At 46.3% G+C, this 15,144-nt stretch overlaps 2 protein-coding genes across 8 annotated transcripts in view; one reads left to right on the forward strand and one right to left on the reverse strand.

The window, feature by feature from the left end:
- The window catches only part of LOC118506186, a 62,487-nt gene extending 53,259 nt beyond the window's left edge, over window positions 1–9,228 (forward strand). For all 3 annotated transcript variants that reach the window (XM_036042974.1, XM_036042975.1, XM_036042976.1), the window contains 4 exons: window positions 114–1,801; window positions 4,903–5,079; window positions 6,094–6,208; window positions 6,278–9,228. In XM_036042974.1, coding sequence (XP_035898867.1) covers window positions 1,654–1,801; window positions 4,903–5,079; window positions 6,094–6,208; window positions 6,278–6,443 — 606 coding nt within the window. In that variant the 5' untranslated portion in view covers window positions 114–1,653 and the 3' untranslated portion in view covers window positions 6,444–9,228. The remainder of the gene's footprint in view (window positions 1–113; window positions 1,802–4,902; window positions 5,080–6,093; window positions 6,209–6,277) is intronic.
- A 1,916-nt stretch (window positions 9,229–11,144) lies between these two features.
- LOC118508253 (microprocessor complex subunit DGCR8-like) lies at window positions 11,145–14,405 on the reverse strand. Of its 5 annotated transcripts, none has more exons than XM_036047870.1 (4): window positions 14,328–14,405; window positions 13,434–13,778; window positions 13,080–13,369; window positions 11,145–13,013 (listed from the first exon to the last, which is right to left on the reverse strand). In XM_036047870.1, exons 2-4 carry the CDS (start codon window positions 13,693–13,695, stop codon window positions 11,577–11,579), a joined length of 1,989 nt encoding a protein of 662 aa, XP_035903763.1. In that variant the 5' UTR covers window positions 13,696–13,778; window positions 14,328–14,405; the 3' UTR covers window positions 11,145–11,576. The 5 variants fall into 5 exon arrangements, with proteins under 5 accessions (XP_035903763.1, XP_035903762.1, XP_035903761.1 ...); XM_036047869.1 differs by having other exon boundaries at window positions 14,077–14,377; XM_036047868.1 differs by having other exon boundaries at window positions 14,025–14,377.
- Window positions 14,406–15,144: the final 739 nt, after the last annotated feature.

The raw sequence follows: 15,144 nt of genomic DNA on the forward strand, positions 1-15,144 counted from the left end.
CCGGTTTTTTTTGTTGTTGCTTTGCTTTGAACATTTAGTGGGGCTTTTCATTGGAGTTTTCCGCTGTTTTCATGGTAATGTTATTTCTTTACTTCTTCTCCTTCCCTTTCCAGACATTTTCCAACGGTGGAGTGCGGGCCGCGAGTGTGGGACAGTAATAATTGAAACGAACGAATAATCATTCATCATCATCAGTGTGTTGGGCTCAGTCAGTCGGTGAGCACTTGGAGGCCATAAAAAAGCACCCCGACAGCATCGCACCGAAGAAGCCAAAAACGGGGGCGGCTCGTGTCTCGGGTGGTGGGCTCATAAAAATTGTGATGTGAACTCGAGCATTTGTATTCATGCGGGTTTGTGCGTGTCGGTGAGTGAACGGAGCCTACCCATCAAATCCAATTTTCACGATCAGTGCGCACGGAAGTGCGAAGCCGCTGACATCCGTCGGACACGAGGACGACGCTGATGCTGATGGCGCGCTGTGAGCGGACTCGCTGCTAAAGGGAATTTGGGACGATGATCGCTGCAAGCAGCAGAACCGTCAACAGCACATCGTCACACTGTCCGGCCTGAACCGGGTACGTCCCGATTCGTTGCAACAGAGGGCTGGCGGCGAAACCCATCAAAAAAGGGAAACGACAATGTCCGGAAGCAAGGGGACAGCATTGAGGACACCGGGACGAAAGTGATTCTTTAGCCCGAGTCAGCCGAGCGCTGCAGCATCGGACCGATTTCCGGTGTGGAGCTGTGGCCCCCAAAAAGGAAATCCTGACCAGACACATCAGACATCAAGACAGGGCGGAAATAGCTGAAGGATTAGGCGAGCAGAAATAGCACAAGCCAGAACGAGTGTGCTCACTGGAGCAGAACAAACGCGGCTCACATGCCATCGCCACCGTCCCATGTCCCGTGTGAATCCTTGACCATGACCGAAGCCTACCGTGGTAGTAGTGGAGGTAGCTCGGCGACTACTCCCACCCTCCCAGCCTCCGCAGGGAAAACATGGGCAAAACATCAACTCCGTGAAACAAAGACAGCGACGACAAAGTAATAGCTTGTCCAACCAAAAAAAAAAAAAAGGGACAAGGAATCCATTGGAGGATTCCTTTGTGATCAACTTTCCGTTCCGAGCTTTAATTCCTTGTGGCCATTCCGAGGGGTTTTCTTTGAAATCCTTCGTCTTCCCATCACGAAGATATTTGGAGGAAGAAAGAAAAACTCGCTGTCCCTTCTGGGGAGTGGTCACAGTTTGAGCAGCCCAAGCAAGCAAGCAAGTTCCGCATCCGCAAAACCCCTCGTCCCCTGGATGCCCTCGGTGGTCGAATATGCAAACATACCTTAATTAGAAAATATCATAAACCGTACCGCAAACGACGCATAAGCTCAGGCAACCGACCAAGCTACCTTACCTTGCCAGTTTGGAAAAAGGGCTTTCTTCTTTCTCCTTTTTCGGTGCTGACTGGTGCTGGTGGTGAAAAGTAAACACTACCATAAAACATTAATTTTTTATGAGCTATTCACCGGTGTACGCGTGACTGGTGGTGCTGGTAGGAAGGAAGGAAGGTCGGTACGCGGATCCCGTTGAGCGGGAAGTTTGTTGTCACTGGAGTTGTCGTGGGGTGTGTGTGTGTGAGAGAGACAGTAAGGCACGGTTCGATGGTGACGCAACGAGGCACCCCGACACGTGGCAGACGAGTCAATATGGCGGCCATATTAAAACATATCAGCAGCGGCGGCAACACCTTGGCGCAGGTACTCGTCCCCATCACACTGCTGCTGCTGGCGATGATGCCGATTCAGATGGGTGAGTATCAGAGTATGGGGACCGGAATGTACAAGGGGAGTCATTTTATGCTTTCCAAGAAACAAGTGGTTGTGACGTAACGGAGGGGCGTCGTCTTCTCGGTGATGAGATTTCAGATAGAGAACTAGAACAACCGGTTGATGCTTTAAGGATCTGCCAGCTCTTATTGCACTATGAAAATAGTGCTTGAAGGGGAGAGATCGGTATTATGTTTAGATAATAACTTTAAAAGAAGAACTAAGAGTCTAAGGAGCTTCGTTAGGTCAACGCCTGAAGGAGTAATGTAATGTATTGAGCAGGGCCAACTAGATTGCATCCACTCGCACACGTTGATGCTCCCTTTTAATTAAAACACACTGCACACAAGCACCAGCACCAGGGAGCTAGGAAGAAACGGATGTTGTCTTTTCATCTTGACAACTCCATTTCCACCACTTTTCCACCCCATCCGTCTGAGCAGGGAGCTTCGGCAAGCTGTCGGAAGTGTACTGCTTGCTTGCTTGTAAATTATTTCTCACCACACTCGATCGTTCGGAAAATTCATTTCCCACCTGGTGCACAGGAAAAAGTGTCATGCACCCCGACCAAACAAAGGGCACCCCCTGTTGCCTCTTGTATTGCTAACCTAGAAAGAACATTTAATAAGACAGTTTGACATTTTTCTAATGGCTCTTTGTGGGAGATTTCACATCAAAGATTCACCCGGCAACAAAAGCAGGGTACAGTACAATGTTACTGTCCTCGTTCCTTCGTCGATTCTGTTGTTTAACCCGGTTCCTGGTTAGATGGATCAAATTTTACGTATTCCGTGCACAAATTTTACATTCCTGCACACAACACATCCCGGTTTGAATATTGCATGAGCCACCACAACGGTACTTTGTGTGTGTGTGTGGTTTGGTACAGAATTCGCAATTTATTGGCAATACTGGGTGGTGGCAAAAAGAAAGGAAGGAAAATCAATTGCAGCCAGGTAACGTAACGTAACGAGTGGATGTGGGCTCGACAAAAAAACGGGAACGTACATGGGACGTGATTTACATTTCGGACGTGGCTATTTGGGGGTGTTTCTTTGCACTTCGTATGTTCGATTTTGATGACGCTCGGACATTGGTTTGGAAGTTTAGTTGAAGTGGACTTCAATAGCAAGAGGTGGTACAAGTCGTTAGAATGGATTTGAAGCGTCAAAGGAAAATTGATCAATTATGTGGAACATTTTTATGCTCAACTATGCAGAGGTGGATAGGAATATTTAGCTTTAGAAATGAAACATAGCCTCGGGCGTGAATAAGTCAAAATAACAGTAAAGAAAACGTTGATACTAGCAAAGTAACGCTTGGTAACGCTTTTACGATGGTCAGATGGGTTTTTTTCACTACGCGGAAGAACAAATATTCCAGTAATGCTTTTTCACATCCCATTTTTTTCAAATTAATGTAATTTTTCGAATATTATCAGTGTTCCACTGTGCTCAAGGGTTTGTTCGAACAAGCATACCATCAAAACTAGCGTTACGAAGCGTTATATTTAGCTTGCTATAGATGATTTTTTTTCCACTTGTTCCGTTGTGCCTGATTGGAAAAAGTTACTCAGGGAGATAAAAATATAATAGGACAATGATTTTGTTGAACAATCTGGAAATATAGTAGAAAATCATAAATTAATTGTTTGACAGTCAGCCAACAGCGTTTCATTTCGCTATCAGTTATTGTTAGGTTTCAGTGGCTTCCGTTTGCTCATGTGCTTAGAACGTTAAACCTGTAATAATTTCTCGAAACCACAAGCGAAACAAAAATAATCAAACCTCGATTATAACGCCTTGTAACGCATCATTTCCATCGATTCGTTTCTAGTCAATCCCTTGTGCACAACATTACAAAAAGGGTAGAAAATGCATTCCGTACCACCATTAATTTAAAGAAACTTGTAAAAACAATGACGATTTGACAATTAAATTACCGCTGGCAATTTGCGCCGCATTCGAATAAGAAAACAAAATGGCATGACAACCGAACCCACAAAGCACAAACGACCATGCGTCTCCATTGCAGTTGGCAATTGTTTTTCGGTTCAGTTTTCCCTTTTCACCGGTCCATAATTTATGAGCCCTTGGCTAACCATGCCAACCAACCAACCTGTGTGTGCTACCAGCTTTGCCACATGTTTGTGCAATGATGCAGTAAAATGTGTGCAATGCTATGGAATGTTTATCCGCACACAAAAAACCCGATTCTAGGAAGAGCACCGGGCAGTGGTCGACAGTAAGCAACAACAGGCTGATGGGACTGGGTTTCGTAGACCAGGGGCTTGCTTATTCCGGGTGGTCCGCAGGTCACAAAAATACATAATTAATCAGCGACGGAAGGCACGGCGCCCTCCCCTTGCTAGCGCCCTCTAGCGAGGATCATATGGTACTATACCTGAGGATCGCCGAATTAAAACGCGAACGATCCAATCAGCTTCGGTTATCCGATGAATTCCATGTGTGCGTGTGCGTGTGTGTGTGTGTGTAGAGTAGGGCAAGCTAGGGATATCTTTTATTCATAAGCCAATTAACGTAAATCTTGAATTTGCATACCGCTCGCACGTTGCGCCGAATTTAATGTTTGTTTAAGATGTGGTCTTTTTTCGCATTTGCGTACGTGGAAGAGGGATAACGAGCTGGGAGAGTTACAAGTAACACACAAAGCAAAAAAACAATACGCCCAAATCTCTTCCCACCCTTAGCCTAGCTAGGTTGCCAAAAACGGAATTCGATTTCACCAAAATAAATAAAAAATCTCCCAGTATAATGACAGTGTAGGACTGTTTGTTTTGCAACCACACTCCCAGGTGGAATAGGAACTGGGCGGGCTCTATGCTTCAGCAGCTCAACAACGGAAAGAAAAAAAAGCTCACTCCCACTGCCTTTTCTCCAGGGTGGGAAAATGGAGCGTGCGGATAATTTGATTTATGATCGCTTCTTTGCCAACAAAGCTGCTGGCAAAACACAACTTTTGTGCTGCGCCGGCTACAATTTCATTTACCTGCGTTTGAGCATTTTGTTAAATTGGTTCTTCTTTTAGTTTTCATCCCTACTCTTTCCCTCTCTCTGTTCACAGTGTACGGTATCGATTGCTTTAAGTGCGTTTCAATGAACGGTGCCAATAAGGCGTGCGATGATCCGTTCCACAACAACTACTCGGCGGCCATCCTGGAGTCACCGTGCATGGGCGGACGGAAGGGCCGGGACGGGCTGTTTCCGGCCACATCGTGCATTAAAATTGCCGGCTATTATGGTGAGAAGCGATTATCGGGGGATGTGTGTGTGTGTGTGTGTGTGTGTGTGTGTTATTGTTGAGCGCTTTGGATTGTTATTTTCATTTTTAGTGCGATTTAATTTGCTCCTCCACCGTACAATATAGCTGTGGAAATGGTGTTCAATGTGTTGTTGAGAATGGGAGCGGCGCTGGGAATTTAAAGTGGAATCGTCCGAGTAGAAATTGAATATTTATTTTAGCGGTTTAGCTTAAACATTAAAAAGGCTAATATTTCTGTCTTTTTAATATATTGTGCATTTTTAAGACTTAAAGTGTGAGGATTGGAGTTAAACTTGACTTAATTTAGTTGTGTAAATTAATTATCAAAAAACAGAAAAGATAAAAAATCGTTCATTTTACGTGACAAAAACTACCTGCTCTACTATATCAAAATTTTCCTAACATTTAGATAGCTTATCCATTAAAGCAATTGTAGTGAAAAAAAAACAGTAGAAAACAATTAGAAGTCTGTCTTCCAGGCACGGAAGCTCAATTACTCACACGCTACACGAACAAGCAACGATCAAAGCAGCCTCAGTTGTCAACACGTGGCAACGTTGTTGCAGCGCCGCCCGCTCAATAAGTTATGCCCCCGTACAGTATGCAATTTGCAGCACACATCGAATAACATCGAAAGCTTCAGCGCCGGCAGCGGTGTGTGCAGTTTAGTGCGTCTGGTACGCATGTACACGCACTGGAAAACGCAACCGATGTACAGCGAAGAGGCTGGACCAACATTTCCATGGAAATTGCATTAATTGCAGCCGTATGTGTGAAATTTTTTGAGCCACCGATAAATAGCTCGAGGTGCAAATAATTGCCCGGTTGCCTTGGGTGGAAAATACATCGCACGTAATGGTGGATAAATTAAGCAATGGTAGCGCTTATTAAAATCGATTTTACGTGAATTTGCTGGTAGAATTTGTCTCACTTTTTCGTACCCAAATTCAATTCCATTTGATGTGCTGTTCCTTTTTTTTCTACCACTTGCAGATGACACCGGCGAAACGATTACCGTTCGTGGATGCGCTCTGGACAGTGGTACGCTGACGACGGACACCGAAATCATTCGCATGTCCCACTGCGGACGGTTCTACTACGATGATAGGTAGGAGGGGGTAATCGATTCGCTCCAAACGACCTAATATTTCCACACCACTTTTCCCCGCCCAAATAGATACGTGCACGGATGTCTGCAGAGTTGCAACGATGCGGACGCGTGCAATGGTGCACCACCACCGAGAGGTTCGTCAATCCTGTGGCTTATCCTGCTGGCCGTCATTGCAGCAGCAGCAACACTTCAACCGTCCGCCCGGTGGCTGCCGATCGTGAACGGAAGCTAACAAAGTGACCGAAACAGGTAGAGCTGGGAATTGTCGTCGTCGTCGTCGTCGGTCTGTGTCTTATGAAGTCACAGATACATCGTAGTGTCACGTAGCAGCAGTAGTAGTAGTAGTAGCAATGGCTTGTGGTTGCCGATCAGCAGAAGTAAGCAAACTCTGACCAATACAGCAAATGAACGTACAGCATCAATCAAACAAGCCTCCATTAAGCACGGAGTACACGGAGGAAGCATCAAAAATTGTTTTCTATTTTTTTTTGTAACTGATTAGATTTTTTTTCTGCTAGCATCGTACACAAATAACCGGAATTGCAGCGCAACAGATACAGATACTAATCGTAACATTATCGCACCTTATCAGAAGCTATCGACCGGCGGTGTTACTAACTATAAAGATTAAAGCTACTAAATTTGAGACAGAATCAAAAGTAAAAGTAAAAACAAAACACCGGCAAAACTAATAAGCATAATAGAATGAGAGGAGGGAAGAAAACAAAGTAACAATTACTAGCATGTAAGAATTGCACAAATCAAAGCATAAATATGAAAATACACACAACTCGATTCGATGTAAATTGTATAACAAAACCACACAAAAAAGGGCAGAACAACGGGTGATTCAATTTGTAAAACGAGAGTTTCGCGTAACGTCTTTAAAAAACAAACGGAAAAAAAACACAAGTGCAATGCAGCTAGAATTGAAATGAAGTTAAGAGAAGGGGGAGGTAGTTAAGGAGATACAGTAGAACAACAGAAGTAACATATGTTATATTCCCTTCATTTCCGTCTTGTTGGGTGCAAAAAAAAGGAAGAAGCAAAATCGTTAGTGTAAGGGACATCGCATCCTAGCAAGCTTTTCCTAACCCTAGCGCCAACCACCGCACAACTGGACCAAACAAAAACGGGGACAAGCAGTATAGCTTTTGCTGGTACGTACGCCACCCAAATCCATGTTTATGACCGGCCTGTAATTTAAGATCGCATCTTGTTTGTCCTCTTACGCCGCCCCAAAAATCGCCTTGATGAGATTTGCCAGCAAGAAGTATTTGTGCCATTGGTTGTTCTTTTTGCTCTCTTCTTCTGAGCGGGTTTTTGGGGGTAAGAAAAGCGAACTTATGTTTGGTTTCGGTTCTAGTTCCGTTGTTCGGTAACGAGATGAGCACACAGGATGGGACAGTAGTTTTCTGCTTGCTCATCAGTAATGCTCTTATTTATTGCACCGAGGCAAGTCACAGCCCTTGTGCCCTAAAGTACTGTCGCTAGTCGGGAGGCTTATGATAAGCAGTGTTGAGAGTGCTTGAGACCTCTTCCCCCAAAGCCCCCCCCCCCCCCTCACAACGTAGCTTACTGTCGCACAGATAGATATTGGGGAAAAGAAAGCTAGAGAAGCTAGTAAGGATACAATTACATATAACCGAACAGTGTGAACGTGTAGACGCGTATTAAACTGTCAGCCAACAGTACGCATCAGCTCATCCCCCTGCTGGACGGGTAGCAAGGTTGTAGTAGCGTTTGCTGAGCAACACACACACACAGCCATACAGAGTAGCGATGGTTTCAATTGGCCGGATGCCGATCGCAACGTGCCCCACGAAGCGATCAATTTGTACTAACCTTATACTTTCACCCCAGGCCCAATTTTGTAAAGCCCAAATGATCAAATATTTAACCAACCCACTACGATGTACTAGTACGATTCAAGCTCGACCAACGCACAGCAGCACAGCGCGACAAGGCCAATGGGAAAAAAAATTGTATTATAAGTGCCTCATGAGTAATGTTACTACAAAATCCACGTTTGCGACAAGTTTGTACAAATTATTAAACGTATCCATGTTGCACCACACACCGCTCAGCACACAGAAGTCGCTTTCGGGTGTCTACAACACACACACACACACTTCCACGAACCCCCCCTAAACCAATCATGAACACACGTGGGTTTCCTCAAATCCAGGCCATGTTATTAAATGCAAGAAAATATAATTACCAAAAAAAAAACATTATTATCTGACCAACTGTACATAAATGGTCAGCAAAACAATACAAATATACTTAAATGTGATATCAAGCAAGCAAGAAAAAAACCGATGGAGCAGCAATGCGACATTCAGGGCATATGGCATCAATGCATCAATGCACCGTTGCGAATTGCTACAACATGCTTCAGGGATGCTGTGAAATACAAAGCAACACAAACACTAATCCACTTAAGCTGGGATGTGGGGAACGGCAAAATCCGCTTCTTACCGTGTAGTTGTATAATTAGAAGCTAGTGAGATAAATTATGCGCACCTACTCAATGCACTTCAGTAATTGTGACGGTATATCGTTAGCCATATAACCATCGATGGTGATCCATACAGCACACATCCGCGAACGGGTCGGGGATGAGATTTATAGTGACGAATGAAGGACGGCAAAGGCAGAAGCTATGGTTAGCAATTTAATTATTACTAGTAGCATTAACACGCATAAGAGTGTAAGAAGAGGTACGGAAGAGCCACAGCATTACATTACAGCAGCAGCAGCTACACTATGCCGAGCAGCACAAAGCAAAACCTGACCAAAACGGAAGCGTCCAGGAGCGTGAGCTTGGTCGAAAAAAAAAACACTGTAGAGCACACTTAACATATGCCGACACCTATTCTTATCCGAGATATTACATGGGCCCAACAACAAAAAAAAGAGAAGAAGAAGCCGTGGGTAAGCCTACATCCACATTTCGGTGCAGGATCCAGTTTGAAATGATGAATAAAAAAAAAATACAAATGTTTCCTAACAAATGAGGAGTTTTGTTAGGCGAGACAGTGAAAGAAATTCCGATTGAGGAAGACATGCTGAAGATGTCAGTGAGAATAGCCAAAGCAAAGGCTGTGATCCAAAACAGTAGTGACGGGTTGACTTGCAGGCGTAATGGGGGCCTCTAGGGACATCCTTAAAGGGTCCTCACCCAATAGCCTCTTGCTCCAAGAGGCCTCGGCTACCAAAAATTCTTGTCTGCGAGGGACTTCATCGTATGAGATACATCAACGTGCTTTGTACCTTAATGGCCCCTATTTTTTATTCGTAAGGAACGGCCTGGCCGTATTGCTTAAAGCTAAATTATAAATATTAGTACAATTCACGATGGTTTGGAGACATTTCCTTCTCCAAACCGTGAAAGGGCACCTTATCCCGGGTGAGCTCGGTTGATCTGTTAATAATATATCCGTCATCCAAATTCGAGGTTTTGTTGGTAGCGAGGGTCGGTATCGTGAGGGCTCATCTCATCTCGTTTGTTTTTGGGATATGCCATCCGTCAGTATTCTGCGTGTCGAGATCCAGCGTTCTTCCATCCCTCTCGCTTGTCTGCGTTCATTGACCGTTGCAACACGCCATTGCAGACAAACAGTAGGAGTGGAAGGAAAGAAGGTAAGGTACTAAACTACAATATCATTCGCTCGGCAGAACTCAAAAATAGCCCTCAGGTAGGCATCATCCACGCCCCCCAGCAGATCTCGAATTGGAACGTTGGGCGTTCTGCCGATGTCCTAAACTACGTCCAGTAAGGAGAGTCGTGCTACCTCATGCTCCAGACAAGACCATAGAATATGATCTACGTCATGGTATCCGAGGCCGCAGCCACATGTTTTGGAGTCGGCCCGTCCTATACGCTGGAGATGCGCACCCAATGCGAAATGATTAGACCTACGCCTGGACATCATTCGAATTAACGCACGATCTCCTGAGATGCCTTGGAACCAGGGCTTCAAGCTAACTTGGGGAGTGATCGGATATAAAAACCTCCCAAGCTCATCTGTTTCCCACATACTCTGCCACCGAGCCAGAGCAGAGAGATTGTGGGGCACGCATGTGCAATGGCCCCTATTAAGGTAAAAACTAGTCTAAGAACAGACACTATTACAGCGCCAACAACGGTACGCAGGGATAACATACGCCATCGTGGCCAGCGATCTCTCGATATATTCGGATGAAAATCTGCTTCAACGGTTTGACGATTGATTTGAAGTCTTAGCCTGAAATGCAGAATGATAAAGCTACCAAACGCTCGATTTAAGGTCGTGCAATACACCTGATGACCAGAGGCTCCAGATTTCACTCCAGAAGAGGCTTGGTTGAAAGAAGAGGATATCTTACTGCGAACGACAGTAGGGACAACGAATGACGCAGACTGAGGCATCCGATCCTATCTGCAAGAGGTACAGCTCCAACCAGGTCAATATCGGTTTTTGGTAACAGCAAAGAGCCACAGAAGTCGTCCTGGTTAAGATTTTTAGAGGGGCGAACCTGGAGGAGCCGCTACAATGACGAGCTCTACGAGCTGTACGATGATCTCAGTATCGTGCAGCGCATTAGACTCGCCAGGCGGCCGGTGTGCTGGTCACGTCATGAGAATGACACCGGACGACCCAGCCCACACGGACAGAGGAGGCGTGGTAGGCCCAAAATTGAGATGGAGTGATGGCGTTGATGGCGTCCGCCAGAACGGCCGGGATAACGGATTGGCAGACGACGGCGCTGAACCGTGAGCGGTATCGAGGATTGTTGCAGCAGGCCAAGACCGCAAAGCGGTTATAGCGCCTGATAAGTAAGTAAGTAAGAGCAGTACAAAGCCTTCGGACACGGGTTCAGTTCAGTTCAGGTGACTTTCTTTCGGTGTGTTGAATTCGGCTCAAACACAAGCTATATAAACGACGGATTTGATGGAATTGATGCAAAACACCTTATTATGGCTTACTTTCTTGGCAAATCAGCGATACCTGAATGTAACATGCTTGAACGCACATTTTAGGATTTCCCTTCACTTTTGGGCCGATAATTATGTACAATTTAGTCCTTTAGAATGCTGCTCAACATTTTTCCCCTGGCTTTGCTCTACAAGTATGAGTTGAGATAGGTGAGAGATCCGTACGGAGGACTAACGGACTAAACCAATCCAAGGAAGCCAGCAATGGCAGGTTGCTGTGGTTGGGCTATGCAGGCGTCTAATGATGAAGCTAAGTGATGATTGCTTTGATTGTTGTCAGGCTAGAAACGGCCTGCCTTCCGTAAGGCTATTTTCTAGCTACGCTCAATATTCCCTCCCCAAATGTAGTCTCCAAACCCGGCTGTGCTATCGTTACACCCATGCCTACAGATCGACGTTCTTCAGATTCGCCCCAGCCCCGGTCGGTAAGTCAATGTCCGACGGTGGCACAAACTTCCCGATCACGCGCACATTCCGCTGCCGTTCCTCCAGCTTCGACATTTCCTGCTTGAGCTTCTCCAGAATCGCATAGTTCGGCTGGTTGATCGCCGCCTTGCTCTGCAGCACGGTAATCTCTTGCTCTTCCTGCTTCTTCTCCTTGTACGACTTCACCGACCGATTGCCGTACAGTCGCAGCAGCGAGCCCCAGGTCTTGATGTGCGGATGCAGTATCTGTAGGATGGCTTGCGAGGCCCGCTGCTTGCCGTCGCGCTTGTTCTTGCACGCGACCGTCGCCACATGCTTGCCCACCGTCATGGTAAACTCGTTCTTGCGGTGCTTCATCGTGTTCACTTCGTAGTTGATGTGCACTTCGCCCAGGCCAAAGTTGCGCTGCAAGCAGGTAAGCAGTATGGCGTGTGGCGATGGTTCCGTTGTTTTGGCACAGAACTCTGCCACACGAGGGTCTTCGATTTTGATCTCATCGAACACGGACAGTTCGCGCAGATCGGACGATTGCTGCTGCGAGCCGCTTGCACCGTTCGCGGCACTCTTCCCATCCTTGCCCGTTATCTTGTCCTTCATGTCGGGGATGAGAATTTCGAGCGTTTCTCGGGCAGCTTCGCTCTTCGCTTGCTTTTTGCTCGTTCCGTAGCCCGTGCCGTACTTCAGGTCGTTTATCGTAACGGTCGCCGAGTAGGGTGTGGCAGCATTTTCCAGCTCCTTAAACTCGTACGTCGGTTGCTTGCGCAGGGCGTGCTGGACGTACTCGTGCAGGATGCAAACGTAGCTCTTGCCGTTCGGGTTCATGATCCATTCCTTCTTCGGCCGGGCGTGTGGATTGCCCTGTTCGTCCTCGATGTTCAGCATCGGGAAGGTGATCAGCTTCGTTCCGTCGGGCAGTGTGGGACGCTGCAAGTTCTTGATGTGCTTTCGATGTTTGGTGAACTTTCTTCGCGCTGCCCACGATTTGAAGCGCAGCACGCGTATCGTTTTGAAGCGGAACAGCTTCTTGCAGTAATCCATCACCGCGTCCGGTGTGAGGGATTGAGCTTTCAGATTTTCCGTTACCGTTTCTATCTTGGCGCTCACCTTCAGTGGGAGCAGCTTGGCGTTTGCTTGTGCTTCAGCGGTTGTCGTTGCGCCCGCAATCATTTTGCTTAGCTGGGCGTTGTGCAGCTGACGCTCCGGTGCCGGTTCTGTCGCTTCTTTGGTGGCGGCATCTGCTTCGCTGGCCGCGTCATTCGTTGCTTCCCCGTTCACGGTTCCATTTTCAGCGGATGCGGCGGATGCTTCGGCGAGCTCCTTTTTGAGTTCCTCTTCCTTCTCGAGTGCTTTGCGATAGTTGAGGCAGGGTATAGCACTTAGAGGTATTTCGTGTTTCTACAAAGGAAGTAACGTTAGACGACTTGATTCGAGAAATGCGTGGATCGCATTTTGACTACTTACTCTCACACTGCCCGGTCCAAGAAAATAAGGCCTTGAGGCGGTACAAACGCGTGATACTTTGTGCAGGTACAGAGGCATCCCGCTCGTGTGTGTTGCCTGAACCCACCCTTCCGGTAGCACTTCGAAATGGTTGCGGCCCTTCTCTTCCAGCACCTGTTTGAAGCGTTCTTCGTAGGGCTGCTTCTTGGCGGTGTTTCTCAGCTCCTCCGGCAATCCTTCATCGAGCATCGATTCAATATCGTCGTAGTTGACGTCCGATCCTTCCGAGCTGCCATCATCGATTTCTCCACCTTCGAAATTGAATAGAGGAATAAAAATTTGTTCGTGGTTCCTCAGTCCGTGACCAATTCTTACCACCCGCGTCCGAGTCTTCATCTGAGTTATCGCCCTGCACTTCATCCAATACGTCAAACTCCCTCAGGTTATCTACCGGACCGGTCTCCTTCGCGGAAGCTTCGGTTGTGCTGTCTTCATCGCTTTCAACTCCTTGCCCGCTGGCTGCATTGGTATCGATTTTTCTACGCTTTGCCATAGGACACCCGGACGGTACGTTCAACCCGTCGCCTCTCGGTTCATCCGTCTCACTGCCGGAAGGTGCGCTTCCGGTTGCATCCATTGCAGGTCGGGCACGGCACAGCAGTAAACGCAATCACGTGTTTCCCTTGTCCCCCACACGATACAAGAATTGGCTCGCGACCGCTAATACAGTAATAATTATAGCAAAAGAAGAATACTGCTCAATGCACAAAACATCTAGATATACGCATACTCGACGCTTTACATTTTCTACCAGGCCACCCAATGAGGAACGAAATCAATTTCTTGTTTCTATGCGGCGTGAATTGTAACAAAACGGTGCATCAAAATTGAGAATCGCTCCCATCGGTCGGTGGTAGAAAATTAGAAATTGCAAACTAGCAGCAACACACAAAACCGAACACACACACTCGGGAGACTGGTAAAACAGAGTGGCGAATGACGAAATTCCGGGTCGTACGATCGATTTCCAAAACCCGCTGCTCCCGGCCGCATCACCGGTAAGGGCAAGGCTGGGTTTCTGCCCGTGGACCACACCTCGCCTAGTATGCTGTTATTTCTTGATGCAGAAATCAGAAATCGGCTTGGCGTTCTTGAAGCACACAATTCCAACGCAAGAACGTCAAGCGGTTTAGCTTCCTGCAATCGAAAAATGTACGGGGCGGAGAAATGGTTGGCTGCAAAGCAAGAAAAATACGGGAAAAACTGTACACAACGCTGGGGCACACAATTTTCACGAGGCGTTTGTTTACACTTTTCTTTTTCCGTGCCGTTCACGCGCTGTCAAAGATGGCAGCGTTGCTGTCAAAGTTGGTGGTTGCGTATATAGCATACGGTTGAAAAGTTGTGTTGCACATCCGGGCGGAAAACTACCTTTCGGAAGATAAAGCGATTATTTATTGTTGTTCAAATAATATAACAAATTAAGTGATGAGTTTGTTTGCTTAAATTTAAAGTCAGTTTTGGAAATATGTGAAGGATGTTGGATGTGAAGGTTATGGAAAATGGTACGAAAGGCCAGACCGCGTTGAGCTTTTTTCATATAGGGAGCTTTAGGGAAGAGAGCTTTCAAGCGGGAGGTTGATGTGCATGCTAAAATATTTGTTAACCCTTCGCTGTTTATGAAAGTGGAAGGAAAATTTAAGGGATTTCATGTTGTAGTAGGATGTATTTTAAAGTTATTGGGAGGATTTGGTTCGCCATTTCTAATTTCCTTGGAAATGTTGTTTTCCTGTAGCTGAATAGTCAGTCCTTCGTAATAGCGAATGATCCGAAAACAGATCACATGCGGATGAAAACCAATCTTCGGCATATTAATACAAAATCTTAAAAATACTTTCAATTGGGTTTTGGATTCTGCATCTAATGGTCTCTGCTAAAAAAAATCAACCAACCACTACTAACTGAATGCGCCCGCCAGTGTCTCCGAGGGAGAAAAGCTATTGAATGCAATAATAAAAGCCAAATTAAACGACGCACCGGCGTAATTTCAACTCAAACCGGACGATTAGTTCCCAGACAATGGCGA

This window comes from Anopheles stephensi, chromosome 2 (genome assembly GCF_013141755.1).
Source record: "Anopheles stephensi strain Indian chromosome 2, UCI_ANSTEP_V1.0, whole genome shotgun sequence".
Taxonomy (NCBI): domain Eukaryota; kingdom Metazoa; phylum Arthropoda; class Insecta; order Diptera; family Culicidae; genus Anopheles; species Anopheles stephensi.

Bases quoted from the DNA above. Each gene is read 5' to 3' on its own strand.
- LOC118508253 (XM_036047870.1), bottom strand. From the start codon at position 13,695: ATGGATGCAACCGGAAGCGCACCTTCCGGCAGTGAGACGGATGAACCG. The intron at 13,370-13,433 runs GTAAGAATTGGT...TCAATTTCGAAG, and splicing joins TGAAGACTCGGACGCGGGTG to GTGGAGAAATCGATGATGGC. The intron at 13,014-13,079 runs GTAAGTAGTCAA...CTTCCTTTGTAG, and splicing joins TTGGACCGGGCAGTGTGAGA to AAACACGAAATACCTCTAAG.